Here is a 23,086-nt window from a genome sequence, read left to right as displayed (position 1 = left end):
AAAAAAAATTAGATACAATAAAGATTTTACAGCAACAACTACTCGAATACAAGTATCCGAGTCATTAGACTCGAGTCGGTATTCGATAGTCTTTTAATAACATTAATAGCAAAATAGGCCAACATGGCAGATCACTAGTAAGGGCAGCGCAGCAGTGGGCGACTAATTGAAATAACATCCCTAGTGTTGCAGGCGTCCATAGACTGTAATGATCGTTTACCATCAGACGGGCTGTATGCTTATTTCCCACTGTTGTAGTATAAAAAAATTATGATAAAGAATTCAAACCATCAATTACCTACACTCAAATATACATACATACATTTTCATTTTCCTTAACAATGTAAACAAATAGTAAATTTTAATAAGCTTATCTTTGTGTGAATGAGGCCATGAGTAATATTTTATTTACTTGTATGTATGTATGTATGTATGTATGTATGTATTACTGTTGTCTAATGTTCTAATGCGGGCTACGTTATCGTTATTTATGTGTCTAGGTGTTTTCACTTTTTGGGAATTAATATCTCCCTTCTTAGAGTATCCATACATGTTCCCAGACCTCTATTGTACTATTTAACTTAATTTTTTAATGATAATGGAATGGCAACCCAACTTGTGATAGAAGCACAATTGCTAGCAATACACCCCGTCAGGTTGACCTCCTCGCAGTTGCCCCTGGAAACCGTCATGTTCCATTCCAAGTGAATTCATCACAATGGGCTAACTAACTTGCCATATCATCCTCACCTATCATTCCTCACTGGTGCCCCGCCAGCGTATACCGTTAACGCAGGCGGGGTTATCATTCCATTATTATCCTACCCAGCTTGTAAGGGGAGAAGGGATTGTTAGTAATGAGTATCTAAGCACCTCGCCTGTATTATCCACGTAATCTGCCGAGGCATCATTTAGGAATGACAGGAAGCGACGAAAGCATTACAGTTGATCCATTGTAACAAATTCTTCAAGAATCTTTCAAAATAGTTTCCAGGGGAGAACACAAGGATGTCGACCTGACAGAAATCAGCAAAGGAATTGGTTACCCAAAATCCTTCTTGGCTGATGCACGATTGGAAGTGGATTGCATCAGAAAGTCACTAATTGTTCACATATAGATAAACATTAGCAATTTTCTGATGCAACTGACCTTGTGCAGAGAAAATGTGCGGTATACCAATAACTGCATTTGTACTGCTCGCAAATAAATCTTTCACAGACCAGATGCAATAAGAGGGGTGTATAAATCCAAATTCAAATTCAAATCATTTATTGCAGGAATATGGGTACATAAATTTTTTTATACCACTGAGGTGGCAAACAAGCATACGGCCTACCTGATGGTAAGCGGTTACCGTAGCCTATGAACGCCTGCAATACCAGAGGCATTACGCGCGCGTTGCCGCCCCTGAAGAAACCTCAAGAAGAACATAAGATGAAAATAATAAGTACATGTCCATTATTCCACATTCTACCATATCGGCGTGTACAATATAACATTAAAGTAATAATAACTTATATAACCATAAAAACAGTGTCAATAATAATAATAAAATATAAAAAAATGACAATAAAAATAACTAAATTGCATGTCTAATATTTATCATTGTAATAATCATGTAAAATGTTGAAATTTGTCTGTGGTATTGTAGCTTCAAGCCGTGCATCTTCTACCGAATTTATCATGGGGAGTGTTCTGAGGAATTGTTCGGATTGATACCTACTGCTGATTTTCACCACAGTACAACCCGCCACAAACTAAAGATTCATCCCAATCATCTGGACGAGTGGCGGTCTTCCACCGTGCGTTTTTCAAGGCACTTTCTTCCACGCACAACCATTCTTTGGAATTAACTACCAGCAGGAGTATTTCCGAACCGATACGACAACATAACCTTTAAGAAAAGAGTATATTCCTTTTTAAAAGGCCGGCAGCACACCTGCAATGCCGCTGGTGTTGTAGGTGATCATGGGCGGCGGTAGTCACTTACCATCAGGTGAGCCGCATGCTTGTTTGCCCCCTGGGTTGTAAAAAAAAAGAATCAATCCAATCTGCATGGTTCTTTGTTGTTGACTGGGTTTAATGGAAATTAAATGTGCCTGTCTAGGTTTTTGTTTAAAGATACATGTGACAAACGAATATGATTACCACCTGATTATAAGTGACTACCGCCGCCCAAGATCACCCGCAACACTAGAAGCATTGCAGAAGTGCTGCCGGTCTTTTAAAAAGGAATATTTTTTTCATACAACTTAGAATGGCAAACAAGCTGACGGCCCAGGAGTGGTTTTTAGTCATTTGATGTGACAACACTGCTCCCACGCTTCTCAAAAGGCGCCATTAAAATTTTTATTTTGTGTTTGTAATTATTTTTCGCATTTGGCTTTATGGCGTCTCTTGCGATCTAGCATCGACAACTATCTATACTAGATTTATTGACTAAATCATAAAAGTTTTTTCGAAATTCGTCTAGCCATTTTCACGCGGTAGTATAACAAACGAGATCAATTTCGAGTTTGGTTTTTATTGTTTATACTTAGTCATCTTTTCCTAAATCTTGAAAATTGTTTTATGAAATCGAAATTATATATATTTTTTTTTATAATTAATTAGATTTTATTATAATAATAATAATACATATTTGTTGTAGAATTAAGTAGATAATTTTATATATGTAGTTGTGTGCTGGATTTGTTTTTATGTCGTCGCCTATAGACATGAACAGTGCCATGGACATAACATACTATGAAGAACATAACAGAATGTATACATATAAGTTAGTTAGTAATATAACTATAATAAATATATCAATATTGTAGTTTTTTCAACCGACTTCAAAAAAAGGTTCTCAATTCTGGTGTATTTTTTTTGTGTTTGTTACCTCATAACTCCGTCAGTTGTAAACCGATTTGACGGATACTTATTCATTGGGTTTCGGATATTTCTGTCCACTGTTTAACATGTAGTGATACGCAAGCGAGTTGGTTAAACACTAATTTATTCATTGAAAGAATAAATAGAACAAATTGTTACCGGCCAGTATTTACAAAATTATTAGTGGCCAGTACGTAAACATAATATACTACAGAGCATAGGCTGTTACCATAGATTGTCACAAGGAACAGTCCCGAGCCACCTACATCCACTGACTACAACCACTAATCCCCTGTAATTCCCCCATAATGGTTTTGCCTGTAGTTGCCATACTTAGCAAGTGGGTTGGCAACCGCAATTAGGTTTTGGTATAATATAATGTATAAAAAGGGACGCTGCTGCCCATCCCTCGTTTAGTCACTTCTTACGATTCCTACGTGAAAGGAAAGAGTGGTCCATTCTATGTCGGGACTATACGGCAACATTTCTTCTTTTATTACAATATTGCATACAGCCGTCAGGAATGGCAACGCAGGGGGTATCATAGGCGAAAGAGTATACTCTGATATGTCCTTGGTACTGCTCAGGTCTATAGGCGAAGGTTACAACTTTCCATCAGGTGGGCCGTCAGTTTGTTTGCCTTTCCAAGTTGAATAAAAAAAAAACCGTCAAAATACGATGCGAAGCTCTAAATTTATTGTGCATCGGACCATGTTTTTAAAAAAAATTCACTGGCAGAACAATTCCTTAGAAATATGCTAATCACGCGGCGATTTCAGGTTGTATAAATAATTACATATTATTGTAAAATATAAATAAATAAGGCTGAGTAACATTGACATTTCTCTTTTATAGATTTCTGTGTCAAGGGATAACAGAGATATTACACATATACATATACAACCTTGACTGGTGTTAACTCTGCACGGAATACTAAAGGTAATCCATATAAATGTATGCGTGAAGCAAAAAACTTTGTAACCCTTTTTACGAAAATTACGCGGACGGAGGAGTATGAAATTTGGCTCACTTATAGTTTATACACAGAAGTGCAGAATGCTAATATAATACATTAAATCAATAAAAAAAAATTACACACACACTACCATGTATTTGACACACACGCGCATATATACTCTTTTGTTTATTGTTAAAGTCTGTGGTCAAATTAATATTGTCTTTATAAAAGAATAGATTAATATTGTCTTTTTTATACAACGTAGAATGGTATACAAACTGACGGCCCACCTGATGGTGAGTGGTAACCGTCGCCTATAGACATGAGCAGTACCATGGACATAACAGAGTATACTGTATCGCACATGATACCCCCCATGCGTTGCCATTCCGGAGGACTTGGATTTTATTCCTCTGTACCCAGTAAATTCATTGCCATATCCCACCCTTCAAACTGAAACACAGCCATGCAAACAACTGCTTCACGGTTGAAACACGAATGGGACAGAGGTACCCAAGCAATCGACTTTTGTACAAAGTCTCCCTCTGGTGTGTAGTGGTGTGGTTTATTGTACCCATAACCGTGCAATATTTAAACTGTACTGAATTGAACATATTTTAAGATCGGATTCGAGCTGCAAACTCAAAGACAGATATTGAAAATTTTTCTACAAATCCTGTAACGTTGGTGCAATAAAGTGTTAAATAAATAAATATTATGTACATTTTTAAAATCTACGGAACCAACTGTTAATTTAATGTAAGTATTGCCACACGAGGTGTCTCCAGTGTTTGATATAATCAAGTCACTTTTATTATGCACGAAATATGAGTCATTTTCCATATAAATTTATGCAACACGTTGTGACATATCATTATGGGAGTTCAATTTCTTTTAATGATAACAAAAGGAAAAATATATTATATCAGATGTCGTAAACTTTTGGTTTAATCGTAATAAATAAATTTTTATTTGAAGATTTGTCTGTTTAATAATCTATACTTATAATAAATCTGTAGAGAGGTCAATTCTGTACATGCAATATATTTCCAAAATAACTATCAGCGGGTGATTAGTGATCGATACTGATGCCAAAAATGCAATCACTAAAATTTTGATGTCTGTCTGTATGTTCGTTATAGAAACAAAAACTACTCGACGGATTTTAACGAAACTTGGTACAATTATTCTTCATACTCCTGGGCAGGTTATAGTATACTTTTCATCACGCTACGATCAATAGGAGCAGAGCAGTGAAGGGAAATGTGTCTGTTACATCAAAATTACTGAACTGTGTGGAAGGACATAGGCTATTTATTTTACGAAAAACGACGGAAACGTGGACGAAGTCGCGGGTAACAGCTAGTTATACCTAATTGCTTTTATTCTACACTAGCTGTTTTTATGACTGCGTACGCGAATTGAGAAATACTTAGTAACTCCTTGTTTTTAAAATCAATTACCAGAGGGAAACTTTGTACAAAAGTCCTTTGCTTGGGCTCCTCTTGGTGCTTAAGCAAATAACTTGGTGTTTCGGTTTAAAGGGTGGGATATAGCAATGAATTTACAGAGTACAGATATAACACCTGAGTTCTCAGGAATGGCAACGCATGGGGGGTATCATGGGCGAAACAGTATACTCCGTTATGTCCATGGTACTGCTCATGTCTATATGCGACAGATACCATTTTCCATCAGCCGAGCCGTCGGCTTGTTTGCCATTCTAAGTTGCATATAAAGACTTCAGTTGCGTCTCAATTCTACAGTATTTGTAATTGTTTTGAATTAAAATATATTTCCGCAAATTTTGCACCGATTTTCATGATTCTTCTGGCAATGTACACAAAGCATTGATACAATCGACGCCGCTCTTTTTTGTGTTACAAAATTTTTGATTATACTTATACATGGACCCGTATGTATTTTATTTTTCTTTTTTTGGAACCGTATGTTGCGCACCGCTGGCCCATTGTATGCAATCAAGGAGATGTATCTGAGGTACAGTTAACGTGGCACCCGCGGAATGTCACACAATACGTGATTCATCATTCGAATTGGACGAAAGTGGGTCGGCGAGTAATGCACGCCGGATAGAGATGCACTGTAATAAATGTATATATACATATATATATATATATATATATATGTATATATATATATATATAATATATATATATATATATATATAATATATATATAATATCCATACTAATATTATTAGGAGGAACAATTTGTTTGTTTGGTTAAAAATGAAAAAAAAAATATCTGACAACTTACCTAACTTTGTCACAAAATATCTTCACTAATTCTAAATGTATTTTGAAAATTATTTTTCATATTGATAGATAATTCTGTCTTTTTTTTTACAACAGGAGGCAAACGAGCATGCGGCTCACCTGATAGTAAGTGACTACCGCCGCCCATGGTCACCCGCAACACCAACGGCATTGCAGGTGTGCTGCCGGCCTTTTAAAAAGTGATATGCTCTTATTATTAATTATATATTTATTATTACCAGTAATCAGCTTTGCATGGGAAGAAAAAAAAAATAACTTTAAAAAATAAATATAAATTTAAAATTATTTTATAATAATTAATATTTAATTTAAATATAATATACAAGAGGGAGACTTTATACAAAAGTCGATTGCTTGGGTACCTCTGTCTCATTCGTGTTTCAACCGTAAAGCAGTTGTGTTTGCATGGCTGTGTTTCAGTTTGAAGGGTGGGATATGGCGTGAATTTACTGGGTACGGAGGAATAACACCTGAGTCCTCAGGAATGGCAACGCATGAGGGGTATCATGGGTGAAACAGTATACTCTGTTATGTCCATGGTACTGCTCATGTCTATAGGCGACGGTTACCACTTTCCATCAGGTGGGTCGTCAGCTTGTTTGCCATTCTAAGTTGAATAAAAAAAAATATACAAGCTTGTTACTCGCTGATAATGTAGCTTTCTATAGACGAAAGAATTTTTAAAATCAGTCAAGTAGTTTTTGCGTTTATCCATTACAAACAAACAGACATGTAAATCTTTCCTCTTTATAATATTAGTATATATTAACATAATCATGTAATACAGTCACGAAAAATACGGACGAATTGAGATTTTCCTCCGATTTGTTTCTTTCCTTTCTATTTTTTATCCGACTCCAAATAGAAGAAAGGTCTCTCAAATCGATTGTATTTTTTTTTTAAACTTTGTCACCTCATAACTCCGTCAGTTATAAACCGATTTGGAAAATTCTTTTTTGTCTCAAAGCAAATAATAATTTACAGAATTTTCCGATAGAAATTTTATCAAAATCGCTTTAGTAATTCAGTTTTTAAACTAAAATAACTGTTTTTTTTCCATAATTGTAATAGTTTTTTTCTTTTTTCATTTTAAACTTATCACTTCGTCCTATTTCAATCAGTGGAACCCTAAAAACTGTTTTCCTTTAACCGTAGTCAGCATTGTACCGCCGATAGGTCAGTACACTCGTCCCACACAAAACAGTTCACGGAAATCGAACCTAATGTACCTGTACTAAGAACGGCCTACTCGCGACACGACAATGGGCATTATCTACGTGCAGATGGCATTGAGGCCTACTGCCCTACAATTGCGATTAACATGTTTTCTAGTTGATGGCTGACTTTATTTTATAGTCCAGGAGCCATGATCCAGTTTACAGTAAAAAAAAATAGATTTTTAACCTATAAAAATGTAATAACGAAGCTTACTCTGATTCTTTTTTTTATACAACTTAGAATGGCAAACAAGCTGACGGCCCACCTTATGGAAAATGGTAACCGTCGCCTATAGACATAAAAAGAACCATGGACATAACAGAGTATACTGTTTCGCCCATGTTACCCCCCATGCGTTACCATTCCTATTCCTCTGTACCCTATAAATTCAATGCCGTATCCCACCCTTCAAACCGAAACACAGCCATGCAAATACAACTGCTTCACGGTTAAAACACGAATGGGACAAAGGTACCCAAGCAAACGAGTTTTGTATAAAGTCTCCCTCTGACAATTAAATTGATTCATTTAATATACATGTGTAAATGCAAAATGCATTTACACATGCATTTATGTCATTTTTTTGTGATTCATGACAAAACGTAGTGAAAACCTCGGATAAAAGTAAAGGAAATCGCATTTATTTGTAGAATAAATATTTGACATTTAGTTAAAAATTGTATCTGGCAACCCTGTATTGGGAATTGGTTAATCAAATCAAATGAAAGACATCATACATTGGGATTTAACAATTAAAAAAATATTTTTAAAAATCGAACAAGACTTTTAAACATAAATACTACGTAAACTCTTAATAACCCAGATCACATCTCCAGATCTATTAGGGATGATTGATGATCGATTAATTACGATTAATTGATCGGAAAACCGATTATCCATTTATGCAAATTATTGCATAAATGGATAAATGTTATTAAACATCACTATTTATAATTGATATAGTGATCGATGGGCTTGTAACAGTGTGTAACGGTTATATAAAACGGTTATTTTTATCTATTGTACTAAAGCATTGTACGAGTACTCAGTGATTTATCTCTCCATGTACCTTCCAGTGATCGATATTTTTTTTTATTTTGGACAAAATAAAACTAACTAGAGCGTAAACATACTAGGAAAGAAGCGTTAATATTTTGGGTATTAAATTATGATAGAATGATACAACAAATTTAAACTTAATTTCTTCCTTCTAAACTCTTATTTCCTTCTTCGTAAACTTTAATTTCTTAAGTCATTAATTTTTTTTAATTAGTTCTTAATCAGAAGGCATGGCAGCGCCCCCGCCAAGTTAGCATGGCTGTATTATCCTTTTTTCATGACTCGCGACTCATTTGATTACACTGTGAGTTCATTATGGATAAAGTAATAAGTTTTAAACTTAATTTTTTTAATTATCAAAAAGACATACTAGTACTAGCTATATTGCCAATATACTAATAATTATACTTTACAGTTTATGAATGATTAGTCAAAGTTCTTTAATTTCATCACTAATATCCTCATCGATCATCGATATTTTAATTGTCATCACACAATCTCATAAAATTTAAATTAAATTTAGTCTATAAACGAAGGAAAAAATGAAAAATTCCATAATTTAAATATTCGTTTTAATTAAATGAAAAATAGTTTGTATTAAAAATTACGTTCACTCGTTCAAATAAGACATCGCATTTGCATTCGCTTACGGACGAGACATATTATCAAGGAAAAAAAAGGATAATTTCAAAAAGAAATGAGATCCCGTCAAAAACATAAAATGTAAAAAAAAATGCCAAGTCTCGCAACGTAGTTCTTTCAATACAAAAAGTTGTAAGATCTTGTATAAAACCAAGCCAGTTATTTTATTCCCGGTTTAAAATTGGTCACAACTTCCTTTCCCGTGGGTGTCGCAATAGTCGACTAAGGGAATTTATGATCGAGGGATGGCCAGCAGCGTCCCTCTTAAAACATAACCAAAGGCTCAACTGCGGTTGCCAACCCACCTACCTAGCGTGGCAACTACTGCCCCCCCCCCCCCCCCCCAAATTATGGAAAGATCTGTGTTAAGGAGTGGATTATTAGTGGCAATTAATGGTTGATATGGATCATAAAAGTTAGAATATTAACAATTAAAATAAAGTAATAAAATCTAATGCATTTGAGATCGTTACTCCATCTAGTAGGGGGGTCGTTCTTCACTGTCTTTGCTCATACGGGCTTGCCACTCAAGAATCTTCCCCATCAGTTGTTAGTTCTTTGAGATATGCGACTAGCGACTTTACCAGAGGGAGATTTTGTACAAAAGTCGATTGCTTGGGTACCTCTGTCCCATTCGTGTTTCTACCGTGAAGCAGTTGTGTTTGCATGGCTGTGTTTCGGTTTGAAGGATGGGATATGGCGTGAATTTACTGGGTACAGAGGAATAACACCTGAATCCTCAGGAATGGCAACGCATGGGGGGTAACATGGGCGAAACAGTATACTCTGTTATGTCCATGGTACTGCTCATGTCTATAGGCGACGGTTACCACTTTCCATCAGGTGGGCCGTCAGCTTGTTTGCCATTCTAAGTTGTATAAAAAAAAAAGCCTATTGCTACTTCAGCTTGCTTACCCTTTAGATGGCTCAGGACCGTCCTTTATGGCAGTCTAAGGAGCAGGCCTATGTTCAGCAGCGAGCAGATAATGGCTGATGATGAATAAAACGTAAAGGCTTCATCTGTTCATAATTTTAATCTACCTTATTAGAACCTCATGGGTTTCTATCAACTGTCACTGAAACCACTGTATTATTGAGGACTCTATTTACAAGTAAATGCCAGTGTGTCAGATATCTATCGGTGTTGTGGGGAGCGTGGGTGGTACACAGTTCGGTTGTCAAGAACTGGGCCACCAGTTAACTGCGTTCCGCGTAAAGGTTAAATTAACTAGTTTAGCTCTCATAAGCTTAGTTAAGTACTTCACTTTTTACTTGAACAATCTATTGATTGTTTTTTTTTTTAATGGATGATAATGAAATGGTGACCCCGTCTGCTATCAGTATATGCTGGCGGGGCACCAGTGAGAGATGATAGGCGAGGTAGAAAGCAAGCCAGTTAGACCATCGTGACGAATTTCACTAGATTTAATCACGATAGTTTCCGGGAGGAACCGCGTGAGGATCGACCTGTTAGGGTTTGTTGCTAGTAATAAGGAAATTAGACCCCATTACTAATAACCCCTTTCCTGCTATCTATCGATTGTTGGGGCAGGTATACCTTTATGAGTAGTAAGTAACCTATAATTCCAATTCCTGTTACGAAGGAGCAAGGATTGTTACTAAAGCTGTTTATTTATTTTTCTCCGTACTAATTATTGGTATCTATATATGGTGTTATTGTATGGTCCCGGGATAGGATGGACCACTCATTGCATTCCCATGGTAGTCGTAAGACTAAGAGAATAGTCAAGGGATGGGTAGCGTCTCTCTTAAAACATCACCAAAGCCTAACTGTAACATAGTTGCCAATCCACAGTCCTCTTCTTCATAGGGGAGGCCTATGTTCAGCAGTGGACAGTTTGATGACATATACTATATTTACCCAAAAAAAATGTTACACATAGTTTCAAACTCTATAGTCGTATAAATATTTCTCCATGCATTTCTTTTCTTGGAATCTCCAAATTAGTCAAAGTTGATTGCTTGAGTACCTCTGTCCCATTCGTGTTTCTACCGTGAAGCAGTTGTGTTTGCATAGCTGTGTTTCGGTTTGAAGGGTGGGATATGGCGTGAATTTACGGGGCACAGAGGAATAACATCTGAGTCCTCAGGAATGGCAACGCATGGGGGTATCATGGGCGAAACAGTACACTCACTATGTCCATGGTACTACTCATGTCTATAGGCGACGGTTACCACTTTCCATCAGATGGGCCGTCAGCTTGTTTGCCATTTTAAGTTGTATAAAAAAAATGTATAACTAAAACGATGAACGATGTCAAAAATATGAAGGGTTAAGGAAAACCACAGACTTTTAGAGACACAGGTATAGAGGTAATAAAACAAAGAAATAGTTTACATAAAACAATTTATGTATAAATATTGTAAGTATAAATATTTATTATACAGATTGAATAGAAAATTTAATTGATTTTGAACACAGCCTTTGCAATATTTCCAACTTTCAGATCGTCCAACGCGTTCCGGTACTCTGATAGAGCGTATGTCTTCACTCCTAATTTATGATAGTCGAGATACCTAAAAAAAAGACGTGTAGAATCATTACTTTACAATAAACTAGCGGCCCGTCCCGGCTTCGCACGGGTGGACATTTTTACATTTTAAAAAGTGATTATTGTGACATAACGATAATAGTTGGACATATTGTATCGCGAAGTTTTTTTGTAGTCATTGATATTTTCTTCAATATTGTAGAACATACTTTTGTTCTATCACCAATAGTTACCGCAGCGCACGCGACCAAAGATATTTTTTTAACATTTTTTACACCTTGTGTTACATTACTAAAATTTTAGTAAGGATCCCTAATCTTTTCTAGCAATAAATTTCTACCTATGTTACTCAGAGTGAATGTAGCTTTCTAATGGTGAAAGAATTTTTGAAATCGGCAAAGTTGTTTTTGAGTTTATTCATTACAAACATATATAAACACAAAAATACAAATCTTTCCTCTTTATAATATTAGTGTAGATTATATAAGTGTAAATTATAGGTTTCCATTCCGTATGATATGAAGTCGTAGATCATCCCATTTTCCCCATTCTTTCCCCCTCTGTACACTATGTTGTGCCCATGGTACTGTTTCTGTAGGTGACGGTGATTACTTACTATCAGGGGTACTGGGGTACTTCAGCTTATTTGACCATTGTAAGTTGTATAAAAAAATAAAAGATATGAATACACAGTAACAAATAGCAACAATCACCTGTTACCCATGGCACTGAGCCATCCGATGGCCTTCGGGAAACTAAATGGGTTAATTTTTACACCGATCAGCGTCAGTTCCTTATCGTATATCTGGAATGGATTCACCCTGGGAACAAGTAAAGTGATTTAAATGTCATTATCTTATATATAAAATTCTCGAGTCACGGTGTTTGTTACCAAACTCCTCCGAAACGGCTTTACATCATCATCATCATCACAAGATTTTAACACATTATAAACGCTAAATCAATATGGTATATACTCACGACGCCTGATGAGTGGGTGGACAGCACCCAAACAGTACATATTTCCCGCCTGGAGTGAGATAATTAAAGCTGATCTCCATCACTTTACCCACGCCTGTTGACAATAAAATATAATATACTATATTGTTTCTACAGATCCTTCTTGTATATATTTTTATTATTGAAAAATTGAAACACACATGTTCTTATTATGGAGGGGGGGGGGGGGTAGTACCGTACAGTACGGCAATTTTGATTTATCTTTAAGAAGATTGTCAAAATAATGTTTACATTTCCAAGCATGTTTGAGAAAAAATATATTTATTTATTACTTACCTGTGCAGTCAATAATAACATCGTATTGTATCTTCTCTGAAGCCAAAACATCAGGTGTGACTAGTCTGAATCCAGTTTCTACAAAGAAAAAAAAAATTTCAAATATGGAATACCTATAATTCTATATTCAAAATAAACAGTCGGTTGAGATCAGATTATGACACAGGGCTGTTTGAATTTTTAATTAATTGTCCGATATAATAATTAATTGGAATATTTTCTTACCTAGTCTCTTCACGATTTCCAGTCTGGATTTGTTCATTTCGGAAACAGTGACGTCCCTGTGGCCGTGATGGTGAAGAGTTGTCACCCATAGATTCCCTGTAATATAAAGTGACTTTTTAAAACAATAATAATAATAAATATCACAGGGTATCTCACCAACGTTATCTAGTTCTAAACTAAGCAGGATTTTTTTATTAGTTTCCATACAAGGCTATGCGAACACAAGTGCTTCACGGTAGAAACACGAATGGGACGGAGGTACCCAAGTAGACGATTTTTGCACAGTTGCCATACCATACCAAACCATAGCAACCGCTAACTTTAAATTGCTGAACATAGGCCTTTGAAGGCTTTTCCAAGTAGTTGCCACGCTTGACAAGTAAATTGACAACTTCGGTCAGGCTTTAGTGATATTTTCAAATGGATGCTGCTGCCCATCCCTCGACCACTAAGTTCCCTTAGTCACCTCTTACGACAGCCACGGGAAAGGAAGGGGTACAAAGTTTCCCTCTGGTAAAATTACTGCATACCTTCTTGCTTAAGATTCTGCATCGATGATAAATAACAGGAAAAGGGTTAAAGATAACGACGGTAAAAGTTAATTATTTTCCAGAAAACAATTTTTTTTTTTTATACGACTTAGAATGGCAAACAAGCTGACTGCCTACCTGATGGAAAGTGGTAACCGTCGCTTACAGACATGAGCAGTAGTACCATTTACATAACAGAGTATACCGTTTCGCCCATGATACCCCCCAGCGTTGCCATTCCTGAGGACTCAGGTGTTATGCCTCTGTACCGTTTAAATTCACGCCATATCCCACCTTTCAAATCGAAACACAGCCATGCAAACACAACTGCTTCACGGTTGAAACACGAACGGGACAGAGGTGCCCAAGCAAACGACTTTAAACATGTAATCAGAAAAATAATCATAATAAACGGTAACATGAATTAATTAAAATTTTATGTTACTATCGCTAACACTCTTAGTAATTGTTATGACAGCATTGTTGATAACTTATTTGTACATACACAGTTAAGAATTTAATGCTGTTATTAAGATAATTTTGTATATACTATAAAATCGTCAACTTCACCTTTTTTATCTATTTTTTTTTAAATGGATGATGTTCAATACGAACATAAATATAATAATTTGATTAGTAAATCCTCTACCTACCGACTTGCGAAACAATATCACTGTCCAAAACATTAAGTTTAAACTGAAAGCTTATCTACTGTCCAACCTTTCTAAAACAGCAGACTATTAATGTAAATATTGACATTTGAGAACCGAATGTAAAGTATCACACACAAGCCCAAGAGGTTTAAGGTGGTACTAAAAATCCATATTTTTTTAATGTATTTATGTATGATAATTAAATAAAAAAAAAAAACTATTTTATAATTATAAACCATTTTTTTGTTTTTCTTCTTTTGTTCTATGGAATATGTCTTTTGTTCTTCTCTATCGCTTCATTGAATTTTTTTTATTATACAACTTAGAATGGCAAACAAGTTGAGGGCCCACCTGATGTAAAGTGGTAACCGTCGCCTATAGACATGAGCAGTACCATGTGCATAACAGAGTATACTGTTTCGCCCATGATACCCCCCATGCGTTGCCATTCCTGAGCACTATACAATATACTGAGCAATATACATGCACGTCTATACATGGCATTTTTATTTTAATTTTATTCTTCTGGTACAAGTTCCTTCATAATTTAACTGCAATAAAACCAGCGACCAGCAAGGAGCTGAACAGATGGTAACGAAATAGTATAGCCTGCGCCATCAGTATACAATGGTGAGGCACCTGTGAGAGAAACAAATAAATATCGAAATATTTATTTATTTCACAAATTGATTTTATTAAACCAATGGTCATTTACTCTCTCTGTTTAGCGTAACGGTTGACTGACAGAGAATGCCATCAGGCATTAAGTCCGCCCTGTAGACATATTTTAATGTGTCCAAAGGCATAAATAAATAAATAAATGATAGGTGAAAATGAAAGCAGGTCAATTAGCCCATCGTGATGAGCACACCTGTAATTCAGCACGACGGTTTCCAGCGAGGACCACGTGGAGGTCGACCTGATTAGTAAGATTGCTAGCAATGGGGCTGTTAGACCCCATCGCTAACAATCCCTTCCCCCCCCCCCCTTGGTTGCTCATTACATAATGGTCGTTTGACTATACAGCTTTTTAGTTGTAGCTTAAAAATTAAATCACTACATAGTATAAAACAAAGTCGCTGTCGCTGTCTGTCCGTCCCTATGTATGTTTAAATCTTTAAAACTACGCAACGGATTTTGAAGCGGTTTTTTTAACAGATAAAGTGATTCAAGAGGAAGAAAATTTAGAGGTTTCTAATGTGACGTGATGTAATATGTAACCGCGCGAAGCCGGGGCGGGTCGCTAGTTGTAAATAAAACACAAACAAAAACGTGGGCTAGCAACAAGTATCTGAGACGTAACAAACGTATTAAATAATTTTATTATGTCATTTGTGAATTGTAAATATGTACTATATACCTATACGAGCGAATGTTATCATTTTTTATAAATAATATAATCCTATTTACAATACATAATAATGTAATGATAAGGTATATTCCGTGAACACTTGTTTTGACATGTTGTAATCAAAATTTTTTTTTAATGGATGAAAATGGAATGGTTTTTTTTATACAACTTAGAATGTCAAACAAGCTGACGGCCCACCTGATGGAAAGTGGTAACCGTCGCCTATAGACACGAGCAGTACCATGGACATAACAGAGTATACTGTTTCGCCCATGATACCCCCCATGCGTTGCCATTCCTGAGGACTCAGGTGTTATTCCTCTGTACCCAGTAAATTCACGCCATATCCCACCCTTCAAACTGAAACACAGCCATGCAACCAACTGCTTCACGGTTGAAACACGAATGGAAAGAGGTACCCAAGCAATCGACTTTTGTGCAAAGTTTCCCTCTGGTTTACGTTGACGAGGCACCAGTGATAGATGATAGATGACGATAAAGGCGGGTCAGTCGGGCCATCGTGAAGAGAGCGACAAGAATTAACCACGATGGTATCCAGAGGGAACCACGTGGAGGTCAACCTGATAGGGTGTATTGCTAGTAACGGGGCTATTTGACCCCATTACTAACAAATTGTAACACAGCTATGCAAACACAACTGCTTCACGGTTGAAACACGAATGAGACAGAGGTACCCATGCAATCGACTTTTGTACAAAGTCTCCCTCTGGTATATCCTTTAAGGTAAAAAAAGGACGGGTACAGGTTACTGATTACAGACAATCAAAATTGGCTGTGTCAACGTCGAATAGACGACTATTAAAACGTTTATTATATCTAGATAGGACAAAACCTCAAAATAATGATAGGGACGATAACGGGCCATTATCCATTATACAAACAAACACAATAGGAGCCACAGATAGCTTTCTATATCGAGACTGTTATGACGCCAAAGAAACGGCTGTTCACGTAATCCTGGAATGTGAAGCTGTGGCCCATCAACGTTTTTTTTTTGATGGGTGAAAATGGTATGGTAACCGCGCCTGCGCTAACGGGATACGCTGGCGGAGCACCAGAGAAGGGTGATAGATGAGAATGAAAACAGGCCAGTTAGCCTATCATGATGAATTCATCAGGAATTAACCATGATAGTTTCCAGGGGGAACCGCGAGGAGGTCGACCTGGTTAGGTATATTGCTAGCAATGGGATTCTCAGTCTCCATTACTAACAATCCCTTTCCCCCGCCCATCAACGTTTAGAAATCCTCGGAACTGTGAGATCGCTCCGTGAGGCCTGTGAAGATCCCAGGAAGCCTTTGTGTTTCTGGGCGGAGCTGGACTGGCTGTACTAGCCACGACTCATACGCACAACGGCCCAAATGAGAGGCTTAGCGCGGAAAAGAGATTCCAATTTACATTACATTAGAGTTAAAAAAAAAAGAATTTTCTAAATACAAATAATTTGAGAACGTTATCCTTTTTTGTAGTTGGTTGGAAACATAATAGCACATTGTGTGATATACGCTGGGTGTGTATGTTATTCCACATGTCTTATCATTTCTGAGAACATAAGTGTAATGTTTACATACTTTATAAATTCCATTTTTAAAACAGAAACACTTTTTTTTTTTACAACACAGGGGGCAAACGAGCATACGGCTCACCTGATAGTAAGTGACTACCGCCGCCCATGATCACNCACAACACTGACGGCNTTGCAGATGTGCTGCCGGCCTTTTAAAAAGGAATATACTCTTTTCTTGAAGGTTATGTTGTCGTATCGGTTCGGAAATACTGGGAAATACATAGTGGGGAATGTAATTGTTAGTGATGAAGGATTTGCCAGATTTGCAGGCGGAGTTGCCATTCTATTCATCATCATCTCAGCCGTTATTTGTTCACTGCTGAACATAGCCCTCGCCTATAGACTGCCATAAGGAACGGTACTGAGCCACATGCATCCACTGACTCGCTGCAATGAATTTCAGGTCGTTACTCCATCTAGGAGGGGGTCGTCCTACACTGCGTTTGCCCATACGGGGTCGTCACTCAAGAACCTTACTTCTCCATCGGTTGTCGGGTTTTCAAGTTAAGTGATCAGCCAGTGATGATTCTATTATAATCCCTTAAAAATGCCATAACACGTAGCCATACAAGCGCAGCTGCTTCACAGCAGTACCACTAGTGGGACTAAAGCACCCATACATATGATATACCCATACGTACAACGCGGTTTCAGAGATGTTTTCTCCCACGAACACTCAGGTTATGGGATGAGCTCCCTGCCGAGGTTTTCCCAAGAGACTACAGCATGGGGTTCTTCAAAAGGGGGGTAAAGAGGTTTCTCAGGAGCGGCAACGCGCGCGTGATACCTTTGGTATTGCAGGCGTTCATAGGCTACGGTAACCGCTTACCATCAGGTGGGCCGTATGCTTGTTTGCCACCTCAGTGGTATAAAAAAATATTACACCAACCAAGAACTTCCCCTTGTAAACCTCACAGACCGATCAATATGTTTATTGTTATTGTAATACCGGCCATTGTGATAGCCCGAGCTAATGAGAGACTGATAAGTGGGTGGCACCATACTCACAGATAAGGCAACAATATTGTTATGAAAACAGATTAGACTAACGGGCTATCTATATGGAAATTAAGATTTGTCTGTGTTTATGTCTATAAAAAAATTTTGCTCGCAAAATTCGTACTGGTGAATTTTTGAAGTAGGTAACACTACGTAGATACATAAAACGACATTACGTTTTATGTCCATATATACCAGATTTTAAATTCGAAATCAATACATATCGCGCGCGTAATATCTCTGGTATTGCAGGCTTTCATAGGCTACGGTAACCACTTACCATCAGGTGGGCCGTATGCTTGTTTGCCACCTCATTGGTATAAAAAAAATATATAATAAAATCGTAAACAGTCGCTATCTGTACATGGAAGATATATAAGAATAAGTATTATGGAGGGGGGGGGGGGGGCTTTATAAACGCAATAGAACCCAAAACCAAATTATTTTTAGAATTTTTGTCTGTTTGTCTGTACGTTTAGGCACGCTAATCTCAGTAACGGCTTAACCGATATGAACGCGGTTTTCACAAATGCTTTGTGGTTTGCTCCACTGAACATTTAGTGTTTGTTTTATTTTAATCAGTTCATAAATAAAAAAGTTATACCAATCTAAAAATCATATATAAAATGCTATAAAATAACCGAATTGGCTGAGACTTCTTTTATTATATGTATTGATTTTCGAAAACTTTATCTACTCATGCGAAGCCGGGTCGGATCGCTAGTACAATAATAAATTAACAAAATTACAACAAGATAAATCAACATTTGAATTAAATGTAATTATTCACAATTTTTTGAATAATAACTGACGTGAGTCATACAGTATTGTAACGATTTATGACGGCTTTACACGCGTTTTAAACTCCGGAATAACCGATTAGGTTCAAACTCAACGGAAGCCCTTATTTATGAGCGCGGTTCACGGCTGTTCAAGATTTCACAGCTAAATCCCACCGAGAGTATTAAATTAAAAAAAAAAAACTTAGTTAAAGGAGGTTGCTTATGTCGCTGGAAATATGTAATTCTCACTAATATTAAAAAAGTGAAAATGTGTTTGTTTGTTACCTTATAACGCCTTAACGGCTTAACCAATTACTAAGACAAATGTGCATGATGTTAGTCGATCACGTATAGGCTTTTAACGACCATATAATTTTAGACATAGTAGGTACATTTAAACAAATATGCATAAATTTAATAGAGATTTCAAAGAGTAACTGTTGAGTTTCTTGCGGGCTCTTCTATCGACAGATACGTTCCGAGCCTTGCATTCATAAAAAAACCAATCAAGTGCGAATCGGACTAGCACAACAAGGATTTCGTACAAAATCATCAAGTTAAAATGTTTATTTTTTGTGAAATAATTATAAATTTATTGTTTTAGGGTGTTTTCCTTTACTAGCTCTACATTACATTGCTTCTTGGCAAATTTCATGATTCCAGGTAGCTATAGGTAATGATTCCCTTTGCGAATGTCAAAACAAGCCATATAAATGGAACATAAACGGCCGTATCTTTTGATTACGTCGATTTAGAAGCTTAATATTGTCACTGCCTAAAGAGATTACAGACCCGAGACTTTTCTTTTCATTTAAGAGTTTCCTCTTGTCGGTGTAACTAATTCATGCATCTTGTTCCAGCCAGCTCTATCCCAGGCCATATCCTTGATCTCCCTATACGACATGACACCTAGTGTTTCTTTTATCTGTCCCATGTAATTATTCCTCGGTCTTCCTCTTCCTCTTTTGAGGACCCGAGTATATGATATTAATTTCAACTTGATACGGTGGACGATTTGACGGACAACGAAGTGATCCTATAAGGGTTCCGTTTTTACCTTTGTAAGTACGGAACCGTAAAAATAAAGATTTCATAAATTACTTACCGATAATACCTGCACCAACGATTAATATCTTCTGTCCAACAGACAGAGGTGCAGCGCGGTCGAAGCCATGGGACACGCACGAGTACGGCTCGCAGAGTCCAGCTGGAATGATAAGAATTAGAGCTATTAAATCTTACCCGACTGCTGAAAGGAGGATAATGTTTCAGGGGTATGTTGTATCAACCGTTAACTGTCCACTGCTGGACATAGCCTCCCTCATAAGGGATGTTTTGGGTAGTTGGACAGCAGCGTCCCTCTTAAAACATCACTAGATGATTAATTTTACCAGAGGGAGACTTTGTACAAAAGTCGATTGCTTGGGTACCTCTGTCCCATTCGTGTTTCAACCGTGAAGCAGCTGTGTTTGCATGGCTATTTCAGTTTGCAAAGTGGAATATGGCGTGAATTTACTGGGTACAGAGGAATAACACCTGAGTCCTCAGGAATGGTAACGCATGGGGGGTATCATGACCGAAACAGTATACTCTGTTATGTTCATGGTACTGCTCATGTCTATAGGCGACGGTTACCACATTCCGTTAGGTGGGCCGTCAGCTTGTTTGCCATTCTAAGTTGTATAAAAAAAAATTTGAAATGTCCATATTCTTACCCTGTTCCAAGGTGATACCATCAGGTAACGCGAACACCTGATCCTGTGGCGCTCGCACGTACTGTGCCCAGCCTCCGTCTTGCCATATTCCTATGGTACTGTTTATACCAGCAGTCAGACAATACTGGTAGTTCGCGCCCCGACAGAATCCGCATAGTCCACAGGCTCTGGGGACAATTTATGTCAATTCATACCAGAGGAAAACTTTGTACAAAAGTCGATTGCTTGGATACCTCTATCCCATTCGTGTTTCTACCGTGAAGCAGTTGTGTTTGCATGGCTGTGTTTAGGTTTGAAGGGTGGGATATGGCGTGAATTTACAGGGTACAGAGGAATAACACCTGAGTCCTCAGGAATGGCAACGCATGGGGGGTATCATGACCGAAACAGTATACTCTGTTATGTTCATGGTACTGCTCATGTCTATAGGCGACGGTTACCACTTTCCATCAGGTGGACCGTCAGCTAGTTTGCCATTCTAAGTTGTGTATATATATATATATATATATATATATATATATATATATATATATATATATATATATAATTATATAATCTTTGTAATTAATATTTGTCATATTATATCGATTTTGAATTTTATATTGCAACCTATAATATTTATTCGTGCTACCTACCTATTTATTTTTTCTTTTTATTGCTTAGATAATGTCATTTAATGAAAAATTAAGTACCTGTTAGGGTCAACCACGACCTTCTGCCCTTTCTTGAAGATGGACGCCTTGCCTGCTTCGTAAACTTCACCGCTGAACTCGTGACCAAGTGGCAGCGGTCGCTCCTTTGATGCTGGGAACTCGCCCTAAGAAGGTAAGTCTCTTTTTAGTATATCTTCACGCTAGGTCTTTTGAAAGGAAGACAGAGAGATCAGTTAGAGTGCTAGTTATTATATTAGAGTGCTAGATATATTCAAACTCGCCATGTGGTCCTAGCATGGATCCTTTCCATGGTGGGACATATTTTTTTCCTTTCCAGTGGGTGCCGTAAGAGGTGACTAAGGGAATCTAATGATCGAGGGATGGACAGCAGCGCCCCTCTTCATACATCACTAAAAGCCTAACTGCATTTGCCAACCCGCCTGCCAAGCGTGGCAACTACTAGCAAAACCCACTAAAAGGGGGCTGATATAATAATAACAATTTAGAAATGAGTACAAAATTAGTATAATTGCACTGTATTTTTAGTATCCAGTTTTTTTTATCCTTTTCCATTTTTTATGTCAATCCATAGGGACCATGGAGTTCGAAGGTATCTCACCTGAATGATATGTAGATCTGTCCCGCACACACCAGAGTACGCTACCTTGACGATGACATCTGTGTCGTTGATTAACTTAGGTAATGGGTATTTTTTCTCATATTTGAGAGATAGAGTTTTGCCATCAAACACCACTGCTTCCATTTTGTTTTATTCTAGAAAAAAAAAAATATGTATATTAAATTTGACTGTAAAATTACATTCTTATAATTTATATTAAATGAAAATTTACAACAGGCGAGCTTAACTCTGTAAGAATTCTCTTTTAGCAAACCCTGAGTGGAAAGGAGCATTAATTGCCAACAGGCAGTATGCGTGCAATAAAAAGAGAAAACAATATGGTTAATTCTATTAAGAGATAATAAGTATGCTTATCTAAATACGAAGTATCTTGTATATTTACATTCAAAATAAACACATATCTGGATATAATAATACATACATATAAAATGTTACCTCCGCATATACAAAGTACATAATATATATAATAGTATATAAACAAAATACATACATAAATGTAATAAATTTATGAGGACAGAATAAAAGTAAATTTTTGTTATAACCTGTTATCTATATATAATATATTATAAGTGTATACGAGTATATATATATATATATTCACTTATACTATACTATAGTATAAGTGAATGTAAAAAAGGATATAAATAAATAAATAATAATCGTAATAATTAATTTATTCTCAATACTCACAAACATAGCCTAGCTCAAAAAGAATTTGACTCATGATATAAAACAAAATATAATTCCAAATAAATTTTAAATTATTTTTCCCCACAAAAAAACCCCCGCCTAAATCAGGAAGTGAAACTTTCTATTAAAAAAAATCATCAAAATTAATCAACCGTTGATAATTTGGGAACTTCTATTTCGAAAATAATTTTTTTTTTTATAAAATTATATGGTAAAAATTTATAGTAAAAAAAAACTGTCCTTACTGATCGCACAGTAGCGTCCCGTTTAACTCGAGGTTAACGAATGGATAAAATATACACAATGTGCCTATAATGTAGTGTTAACATCGTAAAAGGGTATCAGTTATAAGATTTATCTTATCAATACACAAAACCGCTTCCAAGCCGCCGTTTCATTTGT

At 36.6% G+C, this 23,086-nt stretch overlaps 1 protein-coding gene across 3 annotated transcripts; it reads right to left on the bottom strand.

Moving 5' to 3' along the window:
* Positions 1-11,400: 11,400 nt before the first annotated feature.
* LOC113512243 (D-altritol 5-dehydrogenase-like) lies at positions 11,401-23,086 on the bottom strand. Of its 3 annotated transcripts, none has more exons than XM_052892976.1 (10): positions 22,930-23,086; positions 21,974-22,128; positions 21,394-21,518; positions 20,702-20,868; positions 20,092-20,193; positions 13,084-13,179; positions 12,859-12,936; positions 12,544-12,637; positions 12,276-12,383; positions 11,401-11,587 (listed from the first exon to the last, which is right to left on the bottom strand). In XM_052892976.1, the coding sequence occupies exons 2-10, from the start codon at positions 22,115-22,117 to the stop codon at positions 11,473-11,475; spliced, it is 1,029 nt and encodes a 342-aa protein (XP_052748936.1). In that variant the 5' UTR covers positions 22,118-22,128; positions 22,930-23,086; the 3' UTR covers positions 11,401-11,472. The 3 variants fall into 3 exon arrangements, with proteins under 3 accessions (XP_052748936.1, XP_052748937.1, XP_052748938.1); XM_052892977.1 differs by having other exon boundaries at positions 22,685-22,955; XM_052892978.1 differs by lacking the exon at positions 22,930-23,086 and adding an exon at positions 22,222-22,320.

Source organism: Galleria mellonella, unplaced genomic scaffold (assembly GCF_026898425.1).
Source record: "Galleria mellonella isolate WM207_F2 unplaced genomic scaffold, CSIRO_AGI_GalMel_v1 utg172, whole genome shotgun sequence".
Taxonomy (NCBI): Eukaryota; Metazoa; Arthropoda; class Insecta; order Lepidoptera; family Pyralidae; genus Galleria; species Galleria mellonella.
Note: the sequence above shows the minus strand (reverse complement) of the source record. Positions and strands in the feature narration are given on the sequence as shown.